The 19,291-nt window shown below is 37.5% G+C and overlaps 1 protein-coding gene across 3 annotated transcripts in view; it reads right to left on the reverse strand.

The window, feature by feature from the left end:
• Sptz (zinc finger FYVE-type containing 26 spastizin) overlaps positions 1–19,291 on the reverse strand; it is a 273,621-nt gene that overhangs the window by 20,882 nt on the left and 233,448 nt on the right. For all 3 annotated transcript variants that reach the window (XM_089246450.1, XM_089246451.1, XM_089246452.1), the window contains exons 38-41: positions 7,089–7,235; positions 4,725–4,922; positions 3,569–3,765; positions 1,768–1,948 (exon numbers count right to left, since the gene is read on the reverse strand). In XM_089246450.1, the coding sequence (XP_089102576.1) occupies positions 1,768–1,948; positions 3,569–3,765; positions 4,725–4,922; positions 7,089–7,235 (723 nt within the window). The remainder of the gene's footprint in view (positions 1–1,767; positions 1,949–3,568; positions 3,766–4,724; positions 4,923–7,088; positions 7,236–19,291) is intronic.

Raw genomic sequence — 19,291 nt, forward strand, 5'->3', positions numbered from 1 at the left:
ACACATATGGAGGAGATTACTTAACTAACATTAGAGTGAAATAACCCGGACCCAAAACAAATTTATAAAAATTCTTTCAAATCAGACTGAAAGCGTTAACTTGACTCATTATAACAATTTAAACATTTTACCAATCATACATTTATATTTCTATAAAGTATGTCTGACTGTTTATAGAATTTTAATTTGTGTGAAAAAAGTACAGTGGTTAATCCAAGGAGACCAAACCAGATATTAGTGAATCCCAAACCTCATAAAAACATTTTATGCAAAAGTTTAATTTACCTAGCCCCTAAACAATATATATATATATATATATATATAATAGTTTACCCCCCCCCCCTAAGTAAATCTACGAAGCATTCAAAATGAATATACTTTTAAAAAATCTTTGAAAAAGTTTCTACTCTCAATATCTGATATAGAAAATTGCTACTGAACCAGGGAATTAATTCACTATCTTGTAAGCATATGTACCAGGAAAAACATGTATGATTCCCCCTTTTCCTTTTTTGCATGTATGTATATATATATATATATATATATATATTTCTTTTTATTTCTCTTAAAATAAGCGCCTTGATGACTGAAAATATTTATTTACACCACGATCTGACACTTCTGTTCGCCACCAACATGTATTACGAAATTTGAATTAAGCTTTTCTTTTTCTGTTTTTTTCTTAATTCACTTTACCTTAATATTCAATCAGACTACACTTTGTATTATATGTGTTTATTTGTTTTTTGAATATTGAGACATGTCACATTGAATAACTTTTTGTAAGCGCCAACATGGTCCATGCGATCCTTGGTGTTTCGAACACTTGATGTATAATTATGTCATAAATAAATAAATTAATTAAAAAAATAAAAATAAAAAGTGGTGGGGACATATGATATTGAAGTGTTTAAAATTTTCAATGGGATGGATAGGATCAGGGTAGCAACTGGGGGAGCTGTCCTGGCTAACCAAGGAGCTAGTTGCTACCCCCAGATAGTTTGGAACATGAGTTATTAAAAGACTATCATTCGTGTGCCTTGACAAGGGAACACCAATGCTATTTGGTAAGCGAAAACTTCAGAGATTATGGTGTCACAAGGAATTTTTCTCTAATAGGGTTGTGAATAAATGAAATACCTTGTCCCAGGTGTCCTGAATTCTACCACAATTGACAAGTTTAAAAAAAAATGATATTCATATTGGGATGAATCAAGAAGCTATCCATACTTAGATAAGACAACCATAATATTTTATGGACAGTGTATTATATTTCATCATTAATTACTAATTACTATATTATTATTTTTATTTATTTATTATTATAATCAGAATTAATAAGATAACTGCTCTTATTTTGGGTAGCTGTATTTTAGATATATTTGATATCCACATTTTTTATGGGCATCTTTTTTCAGCCACCTCATTGGAAATTTTGCCAGTTATGGCAAGACACTGTGTCTTTGGTTGGACATTGATGCCTTTGTGTTTGTATGTGTGTATATGAGATGTATGGATGGTTAGAAGTCATAGATGATATAACCAAACCACGGAACAAATGGTTTTTCTTTTTTTTGGCCAGTAAATGATTTATCACTTGTATTATGATTATACATATTTTGTATTTTCTACAAATTTCAAGAAAGAAAAATATATTGAATGGATGGTTTTTAAATTTTTGAAATAAGAAGTGGCTAAAAACTCAAAATTATTAAAATTAACTATAATGAGTAAACTAAAATCAGTTCAGATATCATAATAGCAAACCATTTTCATTAAATCATTTTTTCTAGCTTGACTTTCGAACAGAGTTGGGGGGCTAGAAAATTCTGTTCCTAGCATTTCCTGAGAGCTATAATTTTCACAATATGGAACTGGTAGACCTTTTGTCTTGCAAACTTTGAAAAAATCTGATACCTCTTCTTGAAGTTTGATTACTTGGAGATACCTAAAAGAAAATAAACGCACATGTAATACAGAAAAAGATTTAAATTTTTTTTAATTCACACCAAGCAAACTACCCTGGTGGATAATTTTGAGTAATAAGTAAGTAAATAAGCTTTTATTAAAAATATCAAATTGCAGTGGCTTTTTTCAGAGAGATATGGCTGAACAAGTTGTCAGTCCATGATGTGCTTGCTGTTTTGAATGTTTGAAATCGTGGAATATCTGAATATATTTCTATCAGAAAAAAAACACAAAATGAATTGTTTGACTAATCAAAAAGGTCATGGCACAACCATCAGAATGGTATTCAAAGATATTTTTAATTAAATTAAGTTCAACTTTGATGGCTTAGATATTTTTAACACATGGGCTATGGGTCTCCAAAAATCTAATAGTAAGCTCACAAGAGCAAGAGGTTGGTGATGGACCTAGAGAAATCTGTTTTATTTATGACATCATTTTCGGTATCCCTGCAGGATCTCTTGACCACATATTGAAAGAAATATTTTGGACTGGCATATTTAATAGAATAACCGTAGAGGTAAAGTAGAGTACTCTCTCAAAAGTCCCTTATACCATAAATGTGCCTACAAATTTTGTATTTGAATTTTCAAAGATAAAATCTTGACTAGTTCAACATTTTTGTACATTTTTACAATCTAGTGCACTCTAGTATTCTCATCAGAAGAATCTCTAGCCCACAGAGAATATGACAAGTCCAGGAACCTGGCCAACAATACTTTCAAGCTATTGGTATGATTTGCAGCTTCATTAGAGAGTTTTATGAGTTGTCAAATATGCAGAAAATTGGTAGTGTCTGAAAATGGCATGAATTAAGATGATATTGCTTTCATTCACCAGAGATTGAACTTAGAACTGTTGAACAATCAACGCAGTGTCTAAGGTGAAACTTTTGGGAGTAAAAATGATAACTCCATTCCATGGCCCCCACATCCTGGAGAGGGGGCCCCCAGGCTGGAATCTTTTGAGGGCCCCCGTCATACTTTTCACAGGCCCCTTCTGTAGTTAATTTATAGCGTGAAAAAGCAAAAAATGATGAGAACTGCCCGAGCCCTGTCAGCCCCCCTTTGTGGGGGCCATGCTCCATTCATCCATCAAGCTATACCAAAAATTGGCTTCAACACTGAAAAATTTATATTTTTGTATGCCCATCTCAGTTCTCCAATTTGAATCAAATTGAAAACTTGTAGAGAGTACTTACTTTGTCTATTTATAATGGTGACTATCAATTCTTGACCATTGGTGCCTTGAAAAAAACTATTATAATTGCTTATAGTCCCATGGGAGAAAATTTTACGTAAAATTTTCTTATTAATTCAACGGCATCTAAAAAAATTTTACATCTTAAATTACACATTGAAATTCATATCAAACCGAAGTGGATCAATCAAAGATTAAAAAATTTAAATTTCAGCCTAAACATTTTTTACAACAAATAGTTGTTGACTGTTGGCAAAAATTTATGCTAACACTTCTTCTTGTAGTCAGACAAATACATGAATAATATCAGTTTTGACTGTTGTGCAATTACGGGTTTTTCTTAAAAGTGAGGGCAGACTTTTAATTAATATGCTACTTAATGTATGCATAAAATACTCGCCTGTCAACCTCTTCCATAGGAATTTTCATTATGTGCCTCACATTTGACATGCCATAGCTGGATCCATAATTACGCTTATAAGTTTCAAAATGTTTCTTTGCATTATGCAGATGATGGTGCCGCTTGAACAATGTGTCATAAGATAATGCTGGTGACAAGTAAAATTTGATGCTGCTTTTGGCTGCACGTATATAATCCTAACAATAAAAATGTAAGGTATACATGCATTCGACCATAATCAAATTCATCAATACTAAAACTTTACATTACAATTCTTTTACAGATTTTGTTCTTTGAGCATGAAAAATACTTCAATACACACAACTCTGTAATGCTCTCAATAAAAAAATTTATATTTAACCCTTTAAGTAGTTTTTAAAATTTCCCCCTCCACAGTAGAAATCACTAAACCTTCTAGAAATTGCCATCTATTTTCAACAATATTTTTTTTCATTTTGGGCATGAGCTGATAAATGCTTTCCTTCCCCCTCTTCCACCAACAATGAAAATAATAATTTAAAAAAATGAGGAACAGCAGAATCATTTTCTGCTTTATTTTTACTGTATGCCATAATCCTATTCTACCTCGAAGGAAAAAGAAAAACATCATCTCTCCCCTTCTGTTATCCGACTTTAAACAAAAGCTGGATCTGCCCACTGGCAGCTGACTAATAGGATGAGGGGTCATGTTATCAGAAGAAAACTTACAATGGTGCTTGGGGTTGCCAAAATAAGAGCGTTTGAAAAACCCAAGATATTTCAAGATTGCCAAAATAAAGAGTATCAAGTTAGACGAGATATCTAGGGATTGTCACTATAAGATTTGAATGAAATTCATGACTCCATATACAAGAGAATTCTGTGTTATACCTGTAGAAAAATTACTGTTTAAACCCAGCATAGTGAGACAGAAAATTTTTTTCTAAAATATGGTTGAAAGTTTGATACGAAAATATAATAAAAATCCTGTATAACAATATTTTCTCTGGTCATTTGAGCATCGTTATATAAGAGTTTCACTGTACTTGTGAAATAAATGTGATGACTATATATACTCACTGAAAACACAGGTAAGAGCAAAAGAAGTGTATAAGTCTTAAAAAAAACTAAAAAAAATACAACAGAAATTCACAATTGCATAATCAGTAAACTATACCTCCATAAATAGCTGCATTTGATACAATACATTTTGATAACCAAGATTTTTCAGGTATCGACATGTAGCAAGAAGATAATTCCACCACTTTGACAGAGTTAAATCATTAGATGTTAATAAACTTTGAAGAACTGAAAGCTGACCCTGTTTTAATAATGGTAGAAATAATCCTTCAATAAATACATCAGCTGTACATTTCTGCAAAATAAATGAAACTATATTTATACCCCAGTTGACAATACTAACAATATATATATATATATATTGTATTAGAAATATAAATACTTCTGTATGAATAAGGAAAAAAATCCTTCCTTTTCTCCTCCTGTATTAAAAACCATCAATGAGCTATTCAGCAGCCTACAAAGCTCATAATGTATTTGCAATGGAAGCAGTTTAAGAGTTAAGATGACCCTGCTCATGGTGAGAGAAAAAGAATAACTGCAGTTCTCTTCTTTTTCTTCTTCTGACAAAATATTATGATGTTCAACAGACAAAGTATGTACGCAAAGCCTCTCAGAAGGCTTTTTTATACTCATATTACAAGACTGCTTGTTTTTATGAGGACAAAATTTGAAACCTCTGCTCTTCTTGCAAAACACTGGTATACCAAGTTACATTTTTATATTGATCAATATTTTTGTAAATAGAAATCTTGACTCAGATTTTATGTCAGAAGCTCCACATGGTACTATAACATGTACTAGTGGGAAAGGGCAAATTTATGTTTACCCAAGTAAATACACCCATCTAATTCAAAACTGAATAGATAATACACTCATGTCCATAAATTAAGAACAATGCCAGCTCCGGCAAATAAAGGTTCAGAAACAAAACAAACGTTACTTATTCATAAAGCCCATTTATTAAACAAAAGATAAAGAACAAAAACGATGGTGTATGTATGATATTACTCATAAAAACTATGATTTTTGCTCCCTGGAGCAATTGTAAAAAATATCTCCTTTACAAAAACTTACTATTACATGGTTGGTATGATGGTTAATACATTGTATGTCTCCCATGCGATGAAATACAGTCCGTACAACGCCTAGGCATGCTGAGTATCAAATTATCGATCTGATCTTGGGGAAGATCACTCCACTCAGCAAGCAATGCTCTCCGAAGTTCCGGTACACATGTAGGAGGTGGTTGACGGGCTGCAACTCGTCGGCCAAGCATGTCCCACACATGCTCTATCGGATTCAAGTCAGGTGAGAATGCTGGCCATTCCATACGGGTTATATCCTCAGATTCAAGGCATTCGTTTACGATGTTTGCTCGGTTAGGACGGGCGTTGTCATCCATAAACACAAATTCTGCGCCCATGGCACCCCTAAACAAACGTACATGATGTTCCAGAATGATGTCCCGATAAATTTGGGCTTTCATGGTTCCGGTTTGAACATGCAGATCTGTTCTGGAACCCAGTATAATTCCACCCCAAACAAGCAATGCTGCACCACCATAACGGTGTCGTTCAATGATGTTGTCTTGGTGGTAACTGGTACCTGGCGTTCTCCATATGAAAGTCAGACGTGAATCAGACTGCAAGCTAAACCTGGACTCGTCGCAATACATCACACAAGCCCACAGTAACGATACATGTTCTCTACTCCAGGCTAATCGCTGCCGACAGTGAGTTGCTGTGAGCGGAACACATCTGACAGGCCTGCGAGCATATAGACCAATATCTCCCAAACGTCTGTACACGGTTTGCCTTGAAACTGTGGGGCCCGTGGCTGCAGATAGCTGACGAGACAGGTCGGATGCTGTGCTCCGTCTGCTTCTTTTGGCAGTTACTGCCAAATACCGGTCTTCATTCGGCGTTGTAACTCGGGGGCAACCTGTACTGTAACGTCTACTGACATTTCCGTTATCTTGGAATTGTTGCCAAAACCTAGAGATGACACTTTGGGCAATTCCAAGTTCCTCGGATACTTCCATCTGAGTACGCCCACATTCCAGGCGGCCGATAATTCTACCACGTAAAAAATCATCCACATGCGTCTTCTGTGTCATAACTATTCGCTTATGGCGCTGAGCGCCTTACAGAACTCTTGTGAACAATTTTACTTCTTTGCCACCATTCCTTATATACCCCCCTCTTACACTCTCGTCATTGTGACGTACTATCTGCATCATCTGGTGGCTTCCTGAAATTTGCATATCATTCTTGCAAATGTCTGTGATAGTTCTACAGGTGAAATTTTCACTTTAGATTTCGATTTCCGTGTGATTCTGAATTATCCTTAATTTATGGACATGAGTGTAAATAATAAAGGTAAAAAAAGTCACCACCCCATTTTAGGTAAATAAAAAACCCATTGAATTAAATATAAATGGTAAAAATATAAAATTTACCTGATCAAGTATATAATTTAAAGCTTCATTAATGAAATTGTGTCTTTGATAAAAAGAAACAGTTGAGATATGAGAACCATAAGTTTTCAGATAGTATAAACATTCTTCTTTTATTCCATCTTTAATTAAAGTATCAGCTTTTCGGACCTAAAAAATAAATTAGAAACTTGAATGTATTGCCAACAGAGGAATAATTATTAAAAAATAAAATTTACTCATTACATATTATATTTTACTCATTGAGTGACCACTGAGTACTCCTTTATTATGACCATCTGACAGTTTTAAGAAAATGACCTATGGTGTCGCTCTTCTGTAATTTCATTCCATAATTTTGGGCATGTAAACATAATACTTGAACTCACACTTTCTAGATTTGGTCACAAATGTTTTTAGGGCACCACAAAAAAATTAAAAAAGAAAAAAAGTTTCTGATCAACCCTGTATCATAAAAAGCTGCTCATGCTTTGTAACTTTCACAGAATATTTTATTTGCTTTGCGCAATGCTTGTTCGCATTTTTGTGAAAATATCATAAATATTCACAAAGATATGAATGTATCTTATAACAATTCCAATTCTTGAAAGTTTTTCGCTTATAACATACAGAGTTTCCAACACATTTTTACGAAACTTACACAAAGTTTATAACTATACAAGAGACACACTGTAAAAAAATATAAAATTTAACCATTTAGTATTTATAATGAGGGTACAAAAATTTTAATTAAATGATTTTTAACTATGCATGCACAGAAAATATAAATTTTAGTTTCTCATAATTTGGTTGAAAGATATATAGTGTAACTTATATAAAAAAAATTCAGTTGAATGTTGTAAAAATTAAAAAAGATGTTGACGTATATAGTGAGATGTCAGGGCCAGTCCTAGAAATTTTGCTGCCTTAGGTGAATAATTTTTGTCACCCCCTTGGATACGACTATCTGAAAAGAGTTTGCTTTGTTCACGTCTATTACCTGCTGAAGAAAAGTGAGGTACTTCTGTCCATCTAGGTGGTCTGGTAAAAGATACAAGCCAATTAAGTGGTCGTGGATAATCCCCAACTACACATTCACAGAGAACCTTTGCTGGTGGAATCTCAAATGTGTAGCATGCAGATTTACTGTGGCCCACACAAGTGTTGTGTATATTAAATATATTGTTATATGTGAACATAACCTTGTCCATAAACAAGGAAACATGCTGCAAACTGTGGCTACAGTATGCCCTGTTGCAGGAACCAGCATGCAAATATTACACACTTTTGAAATCTGTTTCAATTAAGGCCTGGACCCCCTGGAGATGGTAGGGGGTGTAACCTTTCTACGTGCAACACACACCATACTGTCATATGGTCGACACCTCTGCCACAAGCTATTGCTTGCATGCTTGGTTCAAGCTGGTCGTCCACTACATCAAGGATTACCTCTATCTGATTTCCTATTCTCACGCTCTTTGCTCTACCTGTGTCACATCTTTGGGCTGTTCTCTGATCGGCCAGGCCGGACTTAGACCAGATGGCACCCTGTGCAAAACCAGCAGTCACCCCGCCGCCCTTCAGGTGATGATCCAGGGTGATGTGTCAAAGGGGAAATTTATAGTTTTTATCCCCAAAGCAGAATGTGCCAAAATGTGCGACGTACGTCGCAGAACAACCAGTGCTGTTGCAGAACAATCTGGAAGAATTTTAAGAATAGTGTAGAAAAACGCTATTATGTATATGCGAATTTTTACCGCAGAACATTCTCAGTCAGCTGAGGGCTCGTTGCAGAACATCACAAAACATTCTGCTTTGGGGGTTTTTATTGCTAGTCACTACCGTTCCATAAAATATGGACTGATTTATTTTCCCATACTATCGGACTCTTGAGGGGGGTCTCTCCATCATTCCACCCTGGATATGTGCTTATCCTCCTCTTTTTTCCAATCCAATCCTAGTTGACTAAATTAGATAAGTAATAATAATTTTGATAACTACTCCAAATTAGAGAAGTTGACTAAATTAGTAAAGTTATCTAAAGCTTTTTTTTTAAGACGTTTGATTAGTTATAATTACTTTGAAAATTTATTTATAACAAACAATTTTTTAAATATTTCTTGACCGGTATGGATGTCAATACGAAACTCAATATTTTTGCACAAAAACATGAGGAACACTCCCCAACCCTCCTTAAAGTTTCATTATCAATGGATGAAATTTTGGGGGTTACACACTGCTGTGGACTATACAACATCTTTTTTCAAAATTTGCATCTGCAGATTATATGCAGTAAAATACATTTGAATTGTGTTTATAATTCTTATTCAAGATTCACATTGAGCAAAGAGAAAAACATAAAAAAAATGACTCACTTTAATATGCTGAAAAAATCTTACAACTTGAAAACTAATACTGCTGTATAACAAAAATAAAAATGAAAATTTCACTAGAATTGCCAGATTTTCATCTCCATCAAACTTATATAGAGTTTTTGGCCCCTGTTGAAAGGTGGTTGACATATCTTGTCAAGCAATCCCAATTCTTGGTGGAGAATTTTTACTGGGTTGATTTGTGAATATGGGGCCCTTCCAGCTTAAAAGATCATTCATTGGCTGATCATTCCAAGGCAGGGCTGCATGCCCCTATCCTGGAGCAAGGCCCCTAGGCTGGGATCTTTGGCATTCTCCTAAACCAGACTTTTCACGGGGCCCCTTTATGGTGAATTTACAGTGTGAAAAAACAAAAAGAATTACGAAAATTGTCCCGGGCCCCAATACTGGAGCCCTGTCAGCTCTTGGTGGGGCCAAGCAGGGCTATCACAAAATATATCCTCAAAAGTGATAAACCCCCCCCTCCCCCGTTTACAAATTTAAAGTGTCACAGTAACAAAATTAGTCTCCCACCTCCACTTGTCATGAAAAATGGGGCACTACAATCGCTTTCGATCCCTGTCTTTTGAATCCACCAACATAGCTGTATCTTCCTACAGTTTTGCTCTAAACTAATGGTTATCAACCTCCCCCACTCTTGAAGGAAAGACAACTTCCACTATCAACTTGACACAGTCACCAATGTAATCAAAAGTGAAAAAAGAGTTTTATCTATGGGCACATAAAAGCTAAGCTGATTGTAACTTTTTTTTTAATTGTTCTGCATCTCTCTTTCCAGTGGCAACCTAGACCACCCAATCTGCTCTTTAAAAATCTTGCATTTCTTTCAAAAAAGTTCAACCCTTTCTTTCCCTTTGTTCGAAAAAAGTGTGTTTGTACATCGCACCCTCTATGGTTCACGGATAGCGTGCAGAACCTTTATCTTGAAAAGAAAAGAGCATTCAGAGAGTATAAAAGTGGATGAGCTGACCTGTCATTGCTTACTGATAAAAAAAGACTCTTGAAGAAAGCGATAAGGGATAGTAAAAAGGAAGTTGAATCTAGGTTCGTAGATAACATTGGCTCTGACCCAACATCATTTTTTTGATACGTCAATAATGGATGTAAGGGGACAGTTGGCCCCCTCTCGATAGGAGGCTCTAGGATAGAGAGCAATGTAGGCATGTGTAATGCTTTCAATGACTTTTTCGCGTCGGTTTTTAATACAGACAATGATATTCGATATACAGGTGTTGCATGGGGTAATAAAACCCTCAACAATATTCAAGTAGAAGACGTGGAGGTCCTAAATCTTCTAAGAAATGTATGTGCAAGCAAAGCACCAGGACCAGATGATATCTATCCCAGGCTCCTCAGGGAATGTGCTAATGAATTGTTGGGGCCAGTCGCACAGATATACAGGAGTAGTGTTGCTGAGGGTATCGTTCCAAGGGATTGGAAACTTGCTAACGTTGTTCCGATATTTAAAAAGTGTAGTAGAGAAGCGGTGTCCAATTATTGTCACAGTGAGTATGACGAGCTCCCTCTTGAAAATTCTGGAAATTATCATCAAAAGACAGTTTGTGAAGTGGATTGACGAGAATAATGTATTGTCGGATAATCAGCATGGGTTCAGGAAGGGGAAGTCATGTGTAACTAACCTCCTTTGCTTCTATGATCACGTGACTAAGCCTTTGGGTAAGAGCAAAAATGTAGATGTTGTTTACCTTGATTTCCAGAAGGCATTCGATCGGGTCCAACATGGTAAACTCTTGAAGTGTTTACACAAGATTGGGGCAACTTGCTGAATTGGATAGAATTGTGGTTAAGAGATAGGTCGCAACGACTTATGGTGAACGGGGAATTCTCTGGTTGGACAGATGTCACAAGTGGAGTTCCTCAAGGAAGTGTCCTTGGCCCTATACTTTTTTCACTTTTTATCGATGAACTTGATCGGGGTATCGATGGGATTACTAGCAAATTCGCAGATGATGTGAAGCTAATGGGGGTAATCGGGAATGAAAGCAATAGGGAGTTGCTCCAGACCAACTTAAACAGGATTGCAGCATGGGCAAATGAATGGAGCATGACGTTTAGCGTTGATAAGTGCATGGTCGCTCATTTTGGTTCGAACAACCCATGGTTCTCTTACGAGTAGAATGGTGTCACTATCCCGGATGCGACTAGGGTCACAGATTTGGGAATTCTCATTGACAAGCGGCTTAGGTTTTCTGAATATTGTTCATCGGTGGTAAAAAAGCAAATAGAATGCTTGGTCTCATTTTCAAAAAGGTCTCTTCACGTTCTCCTAAAGTAATTGTTCTGCTTTTTCGAGGCTTAGTTCGGCCAGGACTGGAGTATGCAGTAAGGTTTTGGAGACCATACCTACAGAGGGACATAGACTTGGTTGAAGGGGTGCAGGGAAGAGCTACGCGTGTCCTTATTGGCACAAAGGGCTTGAGTTATGAAGAGAGACTTCATTTTTTGAATATATTTACATTGGATGAACGCAGGTGTCGAGGAGATATGATCGAAGTGTTCAAAATTTTCAATGGGATGGATAGGATGGACCATGAACTTTTAGTACACCGCCAATCGACTGCTTTTACAAGAGGACACCAGTATCGATTGGTAAGGGACAATGCAAGGTTATGGTGTAGCAGGGAACTTTTCTCTAATAGGGTTGTTAATAAATGGAATAGCTTACCCCCAGAGGTAGTAAATTGTAACACAATTGACACGTTTAAAAAGAAATATGATAAAATGTTGGAGTAAATCGAGAAGCTATCCATACTTGGAAGAAGACAACCATAAGTATTCTTTATGGGCATTGTCTGATATTTATCATGTGTATATATCGTTTATAATTTTTGTTGATTGCATTTTTAATTGGGTTGCTGTATTTTCGAAATATATGACATCCATATTTTTATGGGCATCTTTTTCTCAGCCACCTCATTGGGCATTTTGTCTGTTGTGGCGTTGTATTTGTATTAGATGTTCTCTTCACAAGTGTTTCCACATTTCCTAAAACACGATCATAAAAATAATTCTAGTTCCCAAACTTTTTTGGTTTGCTGTGCCCTTTGTCCAGAACTCCTCTGTCCAACAGTCCAAGCTAGTCTAAAATAAAGATTGGGTTGTGCACAAAAGGGTAGATTTAGGATTGCTTTGATTGTATAAACCATCAGAAATCAAGAGGTGTCACTCTCTTCGTAAAAAAAAAAAATAATGGAGAAAAATCAAACAAATAAATATTCCTTTTTTGTTTTTGTTTTATTTGCAAAAAAAAAAAACACACTTCAAGCAACACCAATCATTTTTGACTTCCAGCGTCCCTGCCTTTGTGTGAAAAATATGAAAATGTTTTGCCTTGAATAGAAACATAAGCCTGCCTAACAGCTACAGTGCAGTTTGATTAATTTCAAGACAATTATTCAAATTTCCAAACAAAATGCATTACATAGGGAAAAAATACAAATGCTTTAATAAACTGTCATCCAGGTGAACTAATAAATCTATTTGGTGAGAGAAGTATCGTGTTCCTCCTTCCCCCCCCCCCCCAGTAACTTACCAAGGCGCAAAATAATGCAACAGAGCATAGTTTTGGAGCATCTATTCCAGTGAAATAAAGCAGAGCCAAACTTAGGCAAGTGCAAAGGGTGTGACCGCTAAACTTCAGGGTTTGCAAAAATAAAATAAAAATACTTTGATTACATTTTGACTTTTTTATTTTGACAACTTTTTGACAAAGCAATAGCTTAAAATTTCATCCAAGATCTCTTAAATTCAGACATCGAACCCTCTGGCCAACTGTTAATGGAACCACCCCAACCCCTAAGTAAAGAGAAGGGTGCATGTAGATCTGGTGCTCGCCCACTGGACCAGAAGGGGCAATAAATTCTTCTAAAATTAAAAATTACACGGGAGTGTCACAATGCATGCTTGCCTGGCTGAAAGAGTATCTAGTTGCGACCCTGGGTAAAAGGCTTTCAATATTTAAGTGCCAGGGGACACACTTGCGAATGTTTTCAGTGGACACTATTGTCCAAATGACAAATGCATTCTCTGGTTCTAATGTAAGCCCAATGCACACCAGAGTGTTCATGCACACTGGGAAAGTAGCATACACAGGATTTTTTCGGGGAGGGGGGGGGGAAATTCTGTTCTTTGCTACAAAAATTCACCATAATATCGAGAGGGGGTAGACACAACCCCTTTCATTTGAGTACATTAATGCACTGGGGGGGGGGTAGAAACATAATTTTAGAGGGCTGTTTTTGCCCCAGGCCATAAAAAACTTGAGCCCGTCCCTAAAATAAAGCAGTATATTTTTCACCTTCTTCCTTAGTTTGTAAACAGAATTGAGAGAAGTTTTGAATTGGAATCTGGTTTCCACTCATAGTCATTGAAGAAAAAATCAAATTGGATTTTTAACAAAAAGTCCTGATTAGTTTTTTGGAAGTTGGTAAAAAAGGGAATACCTTTCGGTACCTGGTGTGGCCGCACCTTATGCACACAGCCGCAACTAAGAGAGAGCAGTAGAGTCGGATTCTCTGGGTGCTTAACCACACAGAGAGCGGAATTTATCTTTTTTTCCATTTAAAATTACTGGAAGTGGGGCAACAGAATAAATTTTCATTTCTTGTGGCACTGCTTAATTCTAGGCCTGGGTATCTGGAACTAAGGTTTATGAAACTCCAACAGGTGTTCAGTTGTGTGTGAATGTGTGTGGTTTGTTATAATTTTTCGGTCTAAGCGTACATGCGTTGAACTATTAGGAAAGTCTGGTGAGGCGAGAGATGGACCAGGGATTTGGAGCACCAAAATGCAAGGTTTCCCAGTGTGAGAGAGTACTGTGCTTTTTTTTCTAATTGCTCATTGTGAGATGGGAAGAAAAACCGCACCTGAGAGTGCAGGATCCCTGTTCAAAGAGGGCCTACAAATCATAGAAGACATAATTTCTTACATCAATATTTTGAAAAAATATGCAGTGTTGGCTATTCGATTCAGTGTTTCGAATGGGGGGAGGGACAGTTAAGAACTTGCTGACAGCTCAGCTCTCTCTGGTCATCACTTCAAAAGAAAAAGAATTTTTTTTACTCCCTGAAACTCTCTCAGGGGAACATTCTTTTTCTTGTTAGCATAAAAATGGGGTGATGGGGGGAGATAACTTCCTCAATATTCATGGGCGAAGATACGGGGGCATTGCCCTTCCACCATCAAAAGTAAAGCTGAGTGATCTAATGTATTTGCGTATATATGAATTGACATCATCATCATGTCCCCCAGACTTTTTGAAGTCTATCTCCACCTATACTCAATTTGCTTTATTTTTTCCATCACTACTGGACAACAAAAGAAAAAGCAAACTGCCCAGTCTCTTCTGGAGGGTTAAGGAAGAAAAAAAAACCAGTGTGTGCATATTCTTATCTTCACAGAAATCGATATATAGTAAGTCGATACACTATAAGTGTGCACTGCTCATCCACTCAAACCTTGAATTTTTTTTCTCATCACTATTATTTTTATTATCATTTGCATTTTGCACAGTAATTTTTTTTTACGATACCTTAAGGATTATTTTCTATTTATGCATATCTAACTTTTCTAACTCATTTTGACGCCTCTCTATAATTTATATACAGCACCTTGTGCAACTGCACAGGTTGCATCACCCTAAGCTTCTACTGCTGATTGGAACCACCCATTTATAAATTGCTCCTAGTAAAGTCTTACTGCTTCTACACAGCATTGCCCCTTCCAGCCCTGTAAATAAGATGAATATCGGCTTTCTCCGCATTTGAATATTGCTTCATCTCGACTAATAAATAGCAGCTGAATGACAGGTTCTGCGAAAGGCAGCATTTCCTGCACTCCAGAGAAAGTGCCCCCTCGCAGCTCGCTGCATGCTTACCGACCCCACATTGTATGGTGAAAGTTGTTTGTTTTGACAAGTTCTATCACCCCTTACAGTTCTGACCATGGGTTTAATTACACCCTGTATATATTTTCAAACCCTGATTTAACGCCAACCCTGATTTAGCGCCACATTTTTGAAGATGAAATCTTCCATTCATTCACCAGGGATTGCAATACAAAAATCTCAACTATTTGAGTTTGTACATCATTCTCTAAAAATTTTCTCCAATGTATCTGTTCCCCCAAATACTTTTATTTTTCCTAAAAAAAAACACAAGTACTTACATCCACATTAACGAACATGTACTGCCCCACATTTGTTGGAGACCCAGCTTATCTATAATAATTCCAGTCAATTCACTCGCCATCAGGCTATACACACCTGCAACCACTACAATCAATCCTGCTGTAATTGCTGCATGGTAAAGAGTTGCATCCCTTTCTTCTTTGCAATTATTATGAAACACTAATATGATGATTAACACTGATGCACTTGGTCTGCAAAACCATACCAAGATCTTGGAGATCTACAAATTTGTTACGAGATAAAGAAATACAGCAATCACTCTAATTAACGCATTTGATCCAAAAACTCTACTACAATCGACAAATTTGCTGACTGGCAAAGCTCTATAATAGTTGTTCCAAACAGATGGTGGGGTTAAATCAGGGTTTGACTTGTATGTGAATATACACATATATTTTATTTTGATGCATTACATGGAGATAACCCCTAAAAAAGAGTAATTGTTATTGTTAACAAGCAATATTGCGTAATCCCCTAATGCACCATTACAGTGTTACTATGCATTCAGTGTGAAGTCAATAAACGTTGCTATTCACCAATAAATATGAGTGAAAAACAGTACAGTAAAGGGTGTTTCATAAAGTACACAATTTTTTAATTGCACATGATTTTCTTTGTTTGAAGATTGGCAGCACTGTGCCTATCATTTTCGTTATCTATTATCAATCTGATTAGACCATTTGTAGTTTTTTCCATTTTGTTGCCATGGAGTGGCTCAGTATCGAGAAATGCATTCTTATTGTGAAAACTCAATACTAAAACGCATAGGCGTAAACTTCTATAGGGCCCATGGGCCTGAGCCCCCCCAACATTTTTGAAGACGCGGCTCAGCCCCCCCAAAAATTCGTATGAATATGGCTTATTCATTTTGCAATGATGAAAAATTTTTTTTTAACCAAAAGTTGTCCTAATTATGAATTAGTTAATGGAAACAATCTGCACAAAATTTTAGTTCTTTTAAAAAATCTGGATGGTCTTTCGCTTTCTTGTTCCATGGCAATACGTTTATCTCATTTCTTCCCTGCCGTTCAATCCCCAATTGCACCCTCCATCGGTTCCAATCGGTCTCCATCGGTTACTGCCAGAAGGCACGGCTGAGAGGAAGATTCTTTGCAGTGTTGAGGGGGGCTCTTTCTTCTTTGCCTGTGGCAAAAACTGAGTGTCTCTCGATGGAGTGTCTCTTCTATTGTTCACTGCGACCAGAGGACGGCCATGGCGCCGACATGAAAATAAGCCCAAAGATGCATGGTGGGGGGAGGGGGGAAGGTTGAATATTGGGAAGCAATGATATTGAAACAGAAATAAATTACACTCTATAAAGAATAGGTGCCAGAACCTAGAGGCTGAGGCCATTTGAGCCCCCCCCCCCCCCAAATAAATTTTGTAAGGGGACTGAGCCTCCCAGTAATTACTGAAAAAAACCATTGTGCAATGCATCTCCCTCTCCTTCGTACACGCTTGAGTCCCGTATATGCGGGAGGACCAATAACTTTTAGGCCCCCCCCCCAATGTTTTTTTGAAAAATATTGGGGAAAAAAGCACATTCTAAATGCCCATTCATAACAGATCTTGAGGACCGATGCCGAAACATTTTTCAAGCCCCTTTATAACAAAATTTGACTGGGGGTGGGGGTAGAACATAGGCGTAAACTTGTATCCGGCCCATGGGCCTGAGGCCCCCCCCTCCCCCAACATTTTAGAAGAGCCGGCTCGGCCCCCCCAAAAATTCGAGTGGATATGTTTCTCACACTTGGCTCAGAAAAAACTTTTTGACAAAAAATTTCTTTAAATAGTAGAAATCCATCTGCCTGCTCGAAATTTTATTTTTTTACTTTTCTTCAGAATCTCAACGCACTTGTTCTGTGACAATAGTAGTCTTATCTCAGAATCAATCCAGCATCCATTCATCCTAAATTGCGTCCTCCCAGAGTGGTGCCTGAAGGCACCAGTGTAGATAACTTGGGGGGGGGGGATCCTTTCTCTTGCTTGCACTGTCGGTAAACTCAAGAGCATCTCTTCCTTCTTTTGTTGAGTGTGACCCTTGGGGATGGGGACATGATACAACACAAAAAAGAAAAAAAGTGGGAGGAGGTAAAGTGAACAATGATTAAGCTTATTAACAAGTTCTTCACAACAGAGGCTCTGACATGAAGAAATTAACATTGGGTGGGGAGAGAGCGCTGAAAGTTGCTGGCCGTCCCCTATATACGGGGATGAAATGAAGCACATACGCAGGAAACAGAGGAATCACTGCATTGTTCTTCTAAAAACTATTGGGGGGGGGGGGGCTCAACCGTCTTACAAAATTTTTTGGGCTCAAATATCCTCCACTCCTAGGTTCCGGTGCCTTTGAGGGGAATCAAATAAATAATAGTAAAATAAAATTAACACAAAAAAAAAATAATAATAAGAAATGAATGGAAAATTTCAAAGCCCCCTTGAGCCGGGTACCATTGCATTCTAATACTACGAATATGAAATTTCCTCTTTATAAATCAGGGATTCTCAAACTATCTACGTTAGCAGCACTCTTATATAGAAATTTTAAATACGGTATTTCAATAAATGTTGAAGAGAGGTTAAAAGGTGAAATTTGCGTTCCCCCCCCCCCTGGTCCGGCACCCTAGACATTTGACCCCTCCCCCCAGCCCTGTTTCCAGTACTCCAACACTTAGGTAGCCAGGGCCGGAACTAGGGAAGAAGGCAGTTTTCACAGGCGGGGACTGCTAATTCTGGGGGGGGGGGGGGGGGGAGGCGAAAAATATCGTTTCGATCGTTTTTTTTAGTGGGGAGAGGGTGAAAAAATTACATACTCTTCCCTCCCTCCACGACTAAAATGATCCTGTCTCCGTTGGACCGGGCTTTTGGACAGATCTTTCGCGAGGACCCCGATTTTTCACAGGGAAGTGCTGGGTCCGGTGACCGCAAAGAGGGGGTTTTACATACCCTGTTTACGTTCGCAGCACTGTTAGAAATTTTAAATATCTTGCGGCATCACAGTCGATCTCAAGGAGGCATTTCGATGCTTTCCCCCCCCCCTTTCCTGACAATAAAATGATCTTCACTCCTAGTTACAGCCCGTCTGTGGCATCTAGTGGCATGTTTCCCGGGGGGGGGGGGGCACTCAGCGAGCTATAAGCACGGCCATGGACTCCCACATACTGGAGAAGGGCTTCTAGCCTGGGATCTTTGGCAGACTTTTTATTCCATGTATTTATTTTTTTTTTTCATGATAAAGGGGCCGCACCTTCTGCAGCTGTCAAAGAGCATTTCAATAGGGTTCAGTTTCGGCTGCTTCAATGCAAGTTTACTGAATACAATCACCATTTCCTAATTAGAAGGACGGGGAGTGTATAGCGTGTCGCTTATGTGGGGAATATGTCACCTGGAGGCATCCGTCCATATGGGGACCCCCCTTCTGATCCTGAAAACTACATTCTTCTTGACGCCGCTGGTCAAGGCTTTAAAAGCTTTTGTGCTTAATGGATGGCCATCCGTGAAGGACGCCGACATAGATGATCCTAATTGGAATATAAAGAAATTACGGTGGTGAAGAAAAATCTAGACGAGGTTTGTGATTCTGCAAAATAAGAATAGCTGTGTTTGGAGCCACTTGAAGTAAACTC

The sequence above is a fragment of the Pholcus phalangioides genome, unplaced genomic scaffold (assembly GCF_987345545.1).
Source record: "Pholcus phalangioides strain wild (caught in Gottingen) unplaced genomic scaffold, Ppha-v1.0 ptg000017l_1, whole genome shotgun sequence".
NCBI classification, from domain to species: Eukaryota; Metazoa; Arthropoda; class Arachnida; order Araneae; family Pholcidae; genus Pholcus; species Pholcus phalangioides.